General features: G+C 40.9%; 1 protein-coding gene across 2 annotated transcripts in view; it reads left to right on the forward strand.

Annotated features, from left to right (window-relative positions):
* The window catches only part of phf2 (PHD finger protein 2), a 57034-nt gene that overhangs the window by 6886 nt on the left and 36958 nt on the right, over window positions 1-13190 (forward strand). For both annotated transcript variants that reach the window (XM_032514876.1, XM_032514875.1), the window contains exons 2-9: window positions 7478-7563; window positions 7718-7832; window positions 8088-8248; window positions 10531-10672; window positions 10777-10963; window positions 11138-11300; window positions 12291-12378; window positions 12709-12815. In XM_032514876.1, the coding sequence (XP_032370767.1) occupies window positions 7478-7563; window positions 7718-7832; window positions 8088-8248; window positions 10531-10672; window positions 10777-10963; window positions 11138-11300; window positions 12291-12378; window positions 12709-12815 (1049 nt within the window). The remainder of the gene's footprint in view (window positions 1-7477; window positions 7564-7717; window positions 7833-8087; window positions 8249-10530; window positions 10673-10776; window positions 10964-11137; window positions 11301-12290; window positions 12379-12708; window positions 12816-13190) is intronic.

The raw sequence follows: 13190 nt of genomic DNA on the forward strand, positions 1-13190 counted from the left end.
GTCACAGTGAAAACCGGGGACAGATCCAGCCGGGGACTGTCCCCCTATTTCTTACCGTTGGACATGCCTCAGCATGAGACGAGACGGCATGAGATGGGACAGCATGACATGGGACGCTCTTGGCCGTAGCCATACCCACCTCAGGAATTCAGATAGAATGCATGTTTAAGGAGTCTCCCCATGCTGGAGATCAGGTAGAATGCAGGTTTAAGGAAGCTCCCCTTGTTGGAGATCAGGTAGAATGCAGGTTTTAGGAATCTCCCCTTGTTGGAGATCAGATAGAATGCAGGTTTAAGGAATCTCCCCTTGTTGGAGATCAGATAGAATGCAGGTTTAAAGATGAACTGAACTGGAATGAAAAAAATGGTGTAATAACAGATGTATTTTATTTCTTCTCACTGGTACAAATATTAAAATGGGTGAATTTGTTAAAAGGCAAGTTGAAAGTGTTGTTGTTACACGGGCGCCACCATGTTGGAATTCCAAAATTTACTGCGTCACTGGCATGGTAAGCTACTCTTTGGCTAACTAGCACTAGCAGCGCAGCCATAGGAACAACATACAAAGAGTCAGAGGCTAGCAGACATATGGCTGAGGAAACGGAAGGAAAGAAGTCTGGGGGGGTCATACTGTATCGCCCCTGGCTGCAGTAAGGAACTGTATAGGGCTAAGGCAGCCGGGGTTACAACACATTTCCACAGGCTACCTTTGACAAGGGAAAAAACAGTCCTTAACTCATGGCTAGCAGCTAGCTGCCTTAAAACGGGCTAGCCCTCCGACAGCCCCTGGATTTCGTGTCAGTAGCATTTTTTAGCGACAGACTATTTGGAAAGCTGTGCTTTTGATACAACAGCGTCACTGGTGAGGTTAAGTCCAACAGACTGAAACCTTAGGCCTGCAGGCTCTAGTGCAGGGCAGACCGATAGACCACCGGCAAGTAACACCACCAATGCTACCTGCCGCAGACAGGGCGCTGAAACGCTCACGGCAGGCAGAGGACAGAGAGGGAGCTATGTTTACCTGTTATCAGCATACTATCAAGTCTACTAGGCAAAGGGTTGGATGTAACGTTGTTGTCACATACACAAAACACAAACATATTCACTTACAAAAATAAAGCCCAACGTATAGGCTTAAAGCGTTCAACAAAACAGAGACTGACACACTGGGCATTACTTGAAATTGAGACACAACACCAAGCTAGATACCAAACGATCCAACCGAGGGAAAGGGCTAGCAGCTAAATACGTTGGAAGCTAGCACTCAGACCATAGACTGTATAAATAAACCAAGACTCCGACGATATCATAGATCGATAATAATACGTTTACTAGCCGCTAGCTAAACCACAGAATCCAACGTCCCTCTACTCACCCTGAAGCTAGCTGATGTTCACCGTTTCATGGCACATTGTTGATGCAGAAACAGCTGCTAGTTCCATAGTAAATCCGCCAACTCTGCACCTGCCTAAAGTAAACAGAAAAACTCGTGAATCCTCTGTGCATCTATGGTCAAACTTGGCTAACTCTCCTACGTGCAGCTAACAACCGATCCCATTGGCTTAATTTGTCCAATTACATTTTCCATTTATCTGCCTCTTTTCAGTATAATGTTGCCTGTATACCTTCGTCCTACCATGCCAGTGACGTCATCGATATTGTCAGCGTTCTAATACCAACAAACACAATTTTTGTGTTGCTTTAAAAAAAGCTATATTGATTTTTTTAATTAAAAGTTTTAGTGTAATTTATTTGTAATTATCATAACCAACAAGTTATCAACTTTTATTTTTTCAGTTCAGTTCATCTTTAAGGCACTTCTGCATTTGCAGCACTTTGCCAAACCCGATGCTCTGTCTACATATATTAACCGTCTATGCTCATAACAGATATGTTGGTATGGGCTCATAAGTTGGCTAGTTACAAAATAATGTCAATACAGAAATGTTATGTTTTGTGCTAATTTAGAAAGGTTGTCACTGTAACATAGTTACAACCAATATGTTCCTATTGTAAAATGTTAGCGGGTTTGTTCAGGACACCCCCACAATCTGTCGCAAGCAACAATGATGCAGTGATTAGTGAGGATTCTCTCCAACCAATCAGCGGGCTGCAGGTCTTTATGTCACCTTTTGGTATCGCCTCCACTCTCTTGGAACCTCGACAGAGGTGGTACTAAAAAAAGTACCTGTTAGCAGGAACCAGGGACTTTTTATCATCATGGAAAACCAAGAAAGGCGAGTAGAATCGAGGTGAGTTGAGGAGGTACCATGTAATGGGAACCCCATAACAGCATGATTCGGGAAGTGACGTAGAAATGATTGGCTACAGAACTAGAATTGCCAGCAGTGTTGAGCAGTAGCATTACCAGTTCAACTACTTCTCTATAGCATTGCTGTTTTCTGAAACAAATAGCTTTTCAGTAGCTCAAGTTAAGTTAGATCTTTTTTTGAGGAAGTAATGCGGAAGTGTCCATACAAGCTAACGTAACGTTACATTTCCCCGAGCATTCTGAAGCTCAATCACAGCAGATCTTTCTGCTGCAATCTAAAATAAAAATGTCTCACTGATGCCATGGCCAAACACAGACATGTATTGGTACATGGATGTATACAAAAATAGCTCACATCCAGTAAACCAATATCGCCATGTTGATGTAGCTTATAGCTTGATTCATTTATTTGGAGGCTAATGTTAGCTTCAGATCACATTTCAGTAGCAATGGGAGAGGTGCCAGTTCACCTCCTGGCCAAGGTGCCCTTGAGCAAGGCACCAACTCCCCAACTGCTTGGGGCGCCGGTCCAGCAGTTGTAGATTTGTGCCCAATCGCGCGCCTGGCTGTTCATACCAGCGGTGCATTTCTCTGCACCGGTCACAAGGTGATCCTTCTCCTCTCTTCTCTACAGAACAGCTCTATATCTCTCTCTCTCTCTCTCCTCATCCATCCCCCACATCTGCCTTCTTTCTTCTGGATTTTCGGTCTTTAATACTACTCTTTACCGTTGTTGCTCTCCTTGCCATACGTATCTTACAGCGCTGCGGTCAAGCTGCTGCTCTGTCCCATAAAGACGCTTTAAGTGCCTTTTGCGTCGGTATCTGAGAGCCACTCACCAAGCATCAGTATTTGATGACTTGGGAATGAGGACAGGTTGGTACACAAACACATGGTAGATGAACGCCTGAGGAGGCTGAGCCAGGTTCCCTGCTCCTCCTGATTGAACCGCACTAATAGTTAGAGGACATTAAAGATAAAGTTAGGTAAAGTTGATAAAATATAGCATTGCACACTTTAAAGTGCTCATATTATGCTTTTTGTTTTTGTTCTAGTAGTCCTTACCTAGGTATTGTCAGGGCCTGCCCCCATCCTCTGCTTCTGATTGGCTCGTAGTCCTTACTTAGGTACTGCTGTGCATGTAAACTATTGTGACCCGAGGACAACAAAAGGGTTACATAAAAACCTAGTTAGTTCCAGTTTGTGTAAACGTTTTGAAATGAACTGTACACATTATAGTATGTCAAACCCTCAACATGTGTATCTTTACAAACAGTGATATAACAGTGATAACCATACATTTACATGTATAAGGGAAGGAAGGTGAGCGGTAGAAGTCTTTCAGAACTGTGGACGTGATCATAAAGTATAGAATAGGTCAATAAATTCACAAAATCAATTGGGAAACTAACACATGTAGAGAAGTTAAATTGGAGGTGGCCTATGGAAGTAAGTCTGTTTATTGTTTTTTGAAATTATAAAGCCATGGAATTTTTAGCTCTGAATATTTATGCTTTGAACTTATGTATCTGAATTGGTTTGCCTCTGAATTTTACTTATTTTCAGCTTTATTTTTCTTAGTTCACATATTCAGATTCAAAATTCCAATGTTAAAAATTCAATACACTAAATTCAGATGCAACATACAATGTATAAAGTTCAGCTAAGTAATCCATTTTAGATCGGGGAGTGTGCCAAACTTTTTACAATTTCCGTCTGCTTTTCCATCACTATTTCACGTCGGAGACTTTTTTATGCGAGAAATCCATTGTGTAGAGTTTGAATACGGCAGTTTTATGAAAATATTTGGTGAATTGCTCATTTGCTTTGACATTGTTGGACTTGAGATGCCTGCCGAGGTTGCTAACTACCCGGCTGGCCTGTCATTGGCCTGGAGGGGTTTGGCCCTGCTATGACCCACAGTGTCCTGGGTTAAAGGCCTCTGTTGTGTAACACATCCATTTCCCCCACCTGGCTTCTTACATGTGGATTTTTGGTCTTTAATACTGATCTTTATGTTGCTCTCCATACCATACATATCTTACAGCATTGCGATCGAGCTGCTGCTATGCCCGATGTAAGTACACAAACACATGCTAGATGAACGCCCAGCCTCTTGGGCTATCCAGCATGTTGTTTTGTTGTGGTTGTGCCCATTTCTCAGTTGTTGGGGGCGCTGTAGCGGATTTCTGAGCAGGCTGATCCAGGTTCCCTGCTCCCCCAGTCTGGTCTACATCGCTACCTGGATGTGTGACATCTAGACAGAGAACATGGGACATGCCAAATCTCTAGATCAGCCTCATTGTGCCTGATTGGACCGCGCTGTTAAGATACTGTTGTTTTGAGGGATGGGCTCGCCACCAGTTTTGCTTCAAACACTGACAAGCAAAGAAAACAGGCTACACCCACCTACAACCGCAATGGCTGCAGCTGATTGGACAAACGCCTCACGTTGGTCTGTCTGCTCTGGGATTTCAAAACCCACCATAATGGCGGCTCGTTCGGGATATCATCTCTTATTATACCAAAATAGCTTAAACGTTTAAAACCAAAAATAATCTGTACAGTTGCTGAATCTGTCTTAATTTCAGATTGGTAAATTTAAAAGATTTTTTTGTCAGATTTGGAGAGGTGGCGAGATGAGCAGGTCGCTCCTCATTTACATAAAGTCAGCTGGATTCAGCTTTATGCAAATGAGAAGCAGCCAAGTCAACGCGATGCTACCAGAATGCTTTGCACGGCTGCTCCCGTAGAAAATGAATGGAAAGCGGGAAAAGACGCTGACAATGGACTCACACCATTAGATAAAGTTGTGGGGCAAAAAATACTGGGAACCGAGCAATCTGTTGGCCTGTTTCTTGTAGCATGCGCTAATCTGGATGAAATGGCACTTTATTAGGTACACCAGTACAATCTATAGTAAGGAAATTTAATGTAACGGTTCTGCCATAAATTCTACCTTGACAAAGTTTTGTAATTTATCATTAAAGTCAGCTAAATAACGTGTTATAACATGTTACCACTAGGCTACATTTTAAAGTCCATCAAAGAGAGAAGTATCTCTGCCCTATCAGCTGCTGCTCTAAATCTAGAATCGATTGCTTTTCCCTGGGTTCCTGGATGGTAACGCTAGATTTTATACATTGTTTTTTTCATCTAAACTGGGTATATTGCGTTTTTAAATGTTGAATATGTGAATATTGAAAAATAAAAGGTAAAAGTTAAGTTGTTGAAAATTTGAATAGTAAAATTCAGAGGCAATTACAAAAACATACATCATTTCAGTGCATAAATATTCAATGCTAATTATTCAACGGCTTTTCTCTTTCAAAATCCCATGAACCAGACTTACTTCCACAGTAGCCTGATCCTGTTACAGCAGAATAGGGCTGTGCCACAGCTTTACTGTTGTCACCTTGACAACAGTTTGTATCGTTCTTACTCCTAAAAACAAGTACATGTCCTTTTTTTCTAGCAAACTAATTAAAGTGACCATACCTCACTCAAACTCTGTTTGTACATTCCATTTATAGTGGAATTTAGGAGGTTTCCTCCAAGCCACCAGTGCATTTCCACAATGTCCGCGCACACACACACACACACACACACACACACACACACACACAGTTGTATTTGCCTTCAGTAAAAGTGAGTAAGTGGTGTAGTTAAGCCGTAGAGTTCACGGGTGGAAAGTGAAGCATTGTGGGAATCTCCCAGTCTTTTGATGTCGGGAGCTGCGCCTCCTAATGGGAGGAATGTTCTTGTGAACAGGATGACAGCTGCTGTTTGAAACGGAGCTGCACAAATCAATCAACTAGACACTTTTTTACGTCTACAGTGTTGTAATTTTTTGCATCACTGCTGAAGCCTTTGTATGTTAATTATTACAACTATATAACACAAATGTTGTGCGCACATTACACATACAGTATCTAATTTTGTGCCACTAGGGGTCTCTCAATCAAAACAGTAGATGTAAACACGCACTTTTGATGACGTTGTACTGTACTTGTAACACAATTGCTGATTAAAATAGCATCGGAGATCAGCAAGCTTAACAGCAGCAACAGGAAGTCGGCTGGAATCAGACCTCGGTGCTTGCAGTCGTGAACTGAAAGTCTGTTTCCTCCGCTGGTTGGACTCTCTTCGGGCAAAGTTGTCTTCAGCAGATAGAAACAGAGTCAGAAGGAGACAGGGAGAGGCTAATACATAAATGTGACATCGTGAAATTATTAAGCATTTTAAGCATTATCAGTCATTTTAGCCTGGGCTGAAAGCAACACTGGTGCATGGTCGCTGTTGTCGTGGAAATGACATCTGGTACCAGAATATGACAGAAACAGGCCTTTTTTTGTTTCTGTTTTCTAGTGATTTGATTTTTTATTAAATTAAATAGAAATAGAATTATTTTTTAAAAAGCGTAAATGAAAGGAAAACCAAATGACCAAAACTGACCAAATTCAACCAGCACTTTCACTCACACTTTCACAGCAGCTGTAAACCACAGTGCTGAACTATAGAATGTGTATACGGTCCCCCACTGTCCTGTCCCTTTATCCAGCATTGTCCTTTACATAAGGGCCTGCTCCGGTGGACCAGGACTCATTTTAAAGCCTAAGGACTGCTACAGTGTCCTTTCATGCTCCAGATTCCAAATTACAAACACATTCAAGGACCTGATGGGTTTTAGAATTTTAATATGTTTTCTGTTCATGTTACTCCAGTACAGTAGAGACATTCTGTTTTGGACTTTGTGGTAATTTCAGGTCAAAATTTTCACATACATTCATTACAGCGTATTGCAGCTAAAACAATTAGTCGATTCATCATTTTGTCAAGCAACAGAAAAATAACAAACTATTTTTATATTATATTTTTTCACATCTCATGTTCAACAACATGCTGTTTGTCTGTGTATCAGTGTGAACTGAATGTCTGTTGTTCATGGGCTTTAGAGAGCGGGCTAGGCAAAACATTTTAAATATATTTTTTAATAATTATTCAAGAAAAGAATTGCCAGATTAATTGGTTTAAAAAATAATGGTTAGTTGCGGCCCTCCTGTCAATGCAGGGATGCATTTGTAACTTTTGACAATAATAAAAGCAGTGACCATTAGTGACCATTAGTGACTGCAGGGACACCTAACCGTGGGTCCTTTAGAGTCATATATTCCTGAGGATTAGAACGTGTTTCTTTTTGTTTCAGCTGTGTTGGGGTGGATGAAGATGATGCTCCAGACATTGACGTGTATCACTGTCCAAACTGCGAGAAGAACCACGGCAAATCCACATGTGAGTATCAAGTGACTGACTTGTTTCTCTGAACAAAGAAAAGGTGAAACTGTCTTAGTAATGTGATCATTTCACTTCACAGTTGTTGTGTCTGAATAGGAAATTATGTGATCATGTCATAACTGGCTCTTAATGTGTTTTTTCTGTCTTTTAGTGAAAAAGAAGAAAAACTGGAGCAAACATGACACGGGGCAAAGCACAGATATCAAAGCTGTTCAGAATGGCAGTCAGGTTTTTATAAAGGAGCTCCGCAGTAGGACCTTTCCAAGGTAGAGACATGTGTCAACCTTCTACTGTATATCATTATTGTTATTATGAAATGAAATGATTGATTAAGGACTCTTAATTATTGTCCTTGTGTCAATATTATTCCTCACTGTGTTCGTAATCCCACTAGGGGGCACTGTCTAATAACTTTTCAAGATCTGACTTCAAATTGTTTTGTGTGTGTGTGTGTGTGTGTGTGTGTGTGTGTGTGTGTGTGTGTGTGTGTGTGTGTGTGTGTGTGTGTGTGTGTGGTGCAGTGCTGATGATGTGCTGGTGAAGCTGAGCGGCAGTCAGCTGACCCTTGATTACCTGGAGGAGGGCGGCTTCAACGATCCGATCCTGGTTCAGAAGAAGGACGGCCTGGGCATCTCCATGCCTGCTCCCACCTTCTACATCAGCGATGTGGAGAACTATGTTGGTGAGGAACAACTGCTGTTACTGTACTGATTACTTGTCTTACAACTACTACTACTATAACAACTACTACTGCAGCAAGATGCTGCTTCTCTCTGCTGTTGTTTTTTCACACAGAACCTGTCTGGTTAAAGTTAGCTGGACTGATGTCATGCAGAGGTCCGCCACAACAAGCGCTAACATTAGCTTATGTCAGCTATCGTAGCCAAGGCTAGGCTCTAAGTGAAAAACAACAGCAATAAGAGACAGACTTACTTGCAGCTTGGGAGTTCCAGGTGAACTCGTGAAAGCCGTTGCCATAGATACACATTACAGCACTCCCAGCTCTTCCTCCACAGCGCTGGTGAGTAAGAAATGGCTACACCACAGATGCATTCTGGAATAGGAGGGGGAAAAAACGCTCTGGGTTGTATGCATTTCTTTAAACCAATCCCAATGGTCTTGGGCGGGGCTAAGCCCCGAACACAGCGACTGTGGCTCTGCTAAATAGTTTCAGGAAGGAATTGGTTCTGGTGGAACATTTACACCCCGCTTCAGCTTACTAGCTCCTAGTTTGTTGTTGTTTCCGGAAGTCAGTCAGAGTTTGAGAACGACAACACACTAAGAGAGGAAGGGGAGGGACGTGTCGGATGTCAGGCTTTATCCTAAAAATGTACTTCCGTTGATCCCAACTCAGAGAGGAGGCGGCCAAGGGACAAGGAGGGGCTGGGTGAGTCAAATGTGCACAGCTCTACAAATGGAATAAGAATCTACTTCATTTTAAATATTTTAAAAAATCAATGCGTCAAGTCAACGTTGAAACTGTGGCGGGTCGCCACAAAAAATCAATATATGGCTCACTGCTTACTACTGCTGCTGCTGCCAGCACTAATGTTTCTGCTCATGCTTCCACTGTACTAGTACTAGTACTGTAGTGCCGCTGACACCTGTACCATCACTGCTGCTACCCTGTAACTGTTCCTGTTAAGATTACAGGATTTAGTGGGATGACTAAAACTCAATTTACCTCTATGAATCATTATGCCACTATTAACAATACTACTGCTGTTGCTACGATTACAGCTGTAATGACTTGTACAGCAGCATCTACTAGAATCCCAATAACTAACACACAACTGATTTTACTGCTACTAGTGTACTAGTACTAGAGCTGTTGTAGCTGCTGTTTCTCTTTGGAAAACAACAACAAACATTGCTGTGGACAAAGTACACACTGAGATACACTGGTAAGAGATAATGAGGTGTAATCATGTACCAGCTGATTTGAATAGCTCACGTTACTGTCAAGTCACCAGTTATTGAATGTTCCACCAGAACGTCCAGGGGTTAGCCCCACCCAAGACCATTGGGATTGGTTTAAAGAAATGCAAACAACCCAGAGTGTTTTTTCCCCTCCTATTCCAGAATACATCTGTGGTGTAGCCAGAGCTTACTGCACAGCATTGTGTGAGACTGCAACTATAGGAACTGTAGTATGACTTTACTATAGAGCTGGGCAGTATACCGATATTGTATTGATATCGTAATATGAGACTAGATATTGTCTTAGATTTGGGATATTGTAATATTGTAATATAAAATAAGTGTCTTTTCTTGGTTTTAAAGGCTGCATCACAGTAATATGATGTCATTTTCTAAACTTACCAGACTATTGTAACTGTTCTGTTATTTGCCTTTACCCACTTAGTCATTATATCCACATTACTGATGAATATTTATCAAAAATCTCACTGTGTAAATATTTTGTGATTTTCTCCATATCGCCATATTTACTACTACTTTTACTGGTGTACTCACAGTAGTAAGTACAGTAATAATAGTTCTTTCATACTACAATAAATTCTACTGCTTTACTTACCATTACTATTTCAGCACAACTATTACTTTTAAAACTTCTTTACTTTGCTTACTATAAAAAGCCATAGGAATATCTTCAGGTACAAAGCAGTGCTTTCAAAATAAGAGCATGAGCAATAAAGGAGGGAAGAACAAATAGAGATGTAACATATGCTTTGCATGCAATGTGTTTGCACATCCTGAGAGTTTCAATTAATTAAAACTGTATCTAATATTTGTGACTGCACTTCATTGTTTTTTTTAGATAAAACATCTACTATATAATTTCTTTTCAATAGGGGGCACAACTGTTCTTTCTTCCCCTGTGCTACAAATCATCAGCATACTGTTCACCAGTTCACTTATGAAAGAAAACATTTAGCTTTCAGGCGGTTAGTGTTTCTTCAGCTTGTTTGACCATGTCCTCTGTGTCCTCTGTCACTGTTTCAGGTCCAGATGTCGGCGTGGACGTCGTTGACGTCACCAAACAGACTGACAGCAAGATGAAACTCAAAGAGTTTGTGGATTATTACTACAGCACAAACAGAAAGAAAGTGTTAAATGTCATTAACCTGGAGTTCTCCGACGCAAGGTACGCACTCGATCTGATAGTGATGTTTGACATGAAGCCAGGGTCAAGATGGCAGCGCGGAAAACTCCTGGTGCTCATTATGTCTGTCTGTTTTTCTGGGACAGGATGAATAGTATTGTGGAGAGTCCACAGATTGTGCGACGACTGTCTTGGGTTGAAAACTACTGGCCTGATGACGCTCTGCTTGGGAAGCCCAAAGTCACCAAATACTGTCTCATCTGTGTCAAAGACAGCTACACAGACTTCCACATTGAGTGCGGTGGCGCCTCCGTCTGGTACCACGTCCTAAAGGTCTGTCACTCTTTTGGGTAGACCAGAATGTTGAATCAGAACTGGCCTCGGAACAAAAATAGGTGTCAGTCAGCCTGTCACTATATACATATACAGTATATACAGTATACACAGTATATACTGTATATAGTGTGGAATCCATGAAACCTAATCTGACTGTGTTTTTGTCTGCAGGGAGAAAAGATCTTCTTCCTCATCAAGCCCACCTCTGCTAACCTGTCTCTGTACGAGCGCTGGAGATCATCGTCCAATCACAGCGAAATGTTCTTTGCCGACCAGGTGGACAAGTGTTACAAGTGTACTCTGAAGCAAGGCCAGACTCTGTTCATCCCATCAGGTCAGAGCTGAATATAATGATAATAATACTGGAACAACCCACTTTCACAGCTGACCCGCAGCTGCATGCGTTCAAAACAACAATTTTCAATTGTAGTGGAGTCCAAGCATAGTGTCGTCACACAGTAGAACATATTTCGAACATGATGATGATATAACGTTTTTACTGAAAAATTATCTGATTTCTCAATGTTGTGAATTGATTAATCATTAAAATCAGTTTTTTCCCCTTTTTATATCACTTTAAATGTATTATTGTTGGACATTTGTTCACTATTGGGACCTTTTTAGATCAATTCGTAGATTTTCCAACTTTAAATCGACAAAATTCAAGAGTAATTAGAGGGATTCAAATACTGTAATACTTTACAAAAACAAAGTTTGTTTTTCATTTTTTCTGTTCCCATTAATTTATTAAAATGAAGCAAATAATAATAAAATGATTCATATAGAAATAACATGCATGGCTTAAATGTTTTTTCCTTTCTTTCTGTATTAATGAAACGGTTTCGGGAAGGAGATATTGATGCCATTCTCTTGCACATTATTGATCTATGGTGTGTAAAATCAGTTGAGATATTTGTTTATGGATAAAATAACAAGACAGTTGGTCAAATCAAAGCACTGCACGGCATCGATTGAAGAATCCTATTTCAGCGTTCCCAATGGTCCAATAAAGCCAGCTCCACAGTCAGAGTGGAACAACTGATGACAGACACAAGCCCCTTCTGTGCACCATCATCCTGTTGATCCCATGATAAATCAATTAATCCATCAATTAATCAATCCACAAATTAAATCAGAAAAAGCTCCTTGCATAATGGTAATAATAGTATGTGTAAAAAATAATAAAATAAAAGGTAAATAGAATATTGAGGTGGGTAAGGATAAGTAATACCAAGTAATAATAATGATTTTTCCTTTCATTTTAAAATATTGAGTAATGAGTATCTTTAGTATCCTGGTGGTTGAAATGTGTTGGTCTCCTCAGGTTGGATCAATGCAATACTGACTCCGGTCGACTGCCTGGCCTTCTCTGGACACTTCGTCCACAACCTCAGTGTGGAGATGCAGATGAGGTCTGGACACACACACATACACACACACACACCCACACATTTTTTTGTTGTTGTCATTTTTTAATGCTAATTGCTGTGATCCACCATTCCTCCTGCAGACAGTTATGTCCTATTTTTGGGAGTTCAGTGGGACTTGAAGACATTGCGTATTTGGCCTTGGTTGATCTAACTTGTAGTTTCCACTAGTTGTCTCAAATGAGTATGTCCTCAGTTAAACAAAAACATTTAACTCCAAAGTCCACCAATCTGTTTATGACATTTGTGAGTTGCAGAGTTTGTGAGTAGTGCATGGCGATGTTTAGCTGAAATATCCTGGTTTCCTCTCAACAGAGCGTATGAAATCGAGAAGCGGCTAAAGGTCAAAACTCTCACCCCCTTCCCCAACTTTGAGACGGCGTGCTGGTATGTGGGACGACATCTCCTTGAGCGATTCAAAGGTATACTCTCACATTTGATTTATTTAAAGATTTCATATGTGTGTGTTTTTTGATGTAAACCTACATCCTCATTTAACTTACAATTTCTCCAGAAGAATGCGTGAGAGCAGAGAAAACACAAACAGTGTCAGAATCCGAGTGTGGCTGCATGTCTGCCGCACAGATGAGGAGCTGGATGCTCTAATATTATTTCAGTCATTAAATCGGTGAATCGCAGAGTTCACAGATGATTAGCTTCAAAAGGCTTGGCTCAGCTAGAATCACTTGCTCCATTATGAGTCAGCTGGCTGTTTATGTTTCCATTATTTTCTGTATGTGTGTGTGTGTATTTGTGACTTTGTGCGTGTGTGTGTGTGTGTGTGTGTGTGTGTGTGT

The sequence above is a fragment of the Etheostoma spectabile genome, chromosome 4 (genome assembly GCF_008692095.1).
Source record: "Etheostoma spectabile isolate EspeVRDwgs_2016 chromosome 4, UIUC_Espe_1.0, whole genome shotgun sequence".
Lineage (NCBI taxonomy): Eukaryota > Metazoa > Chordata > Actinopteri > Perciformes > Percidae > Etheostoma > Etheostoma spectabile.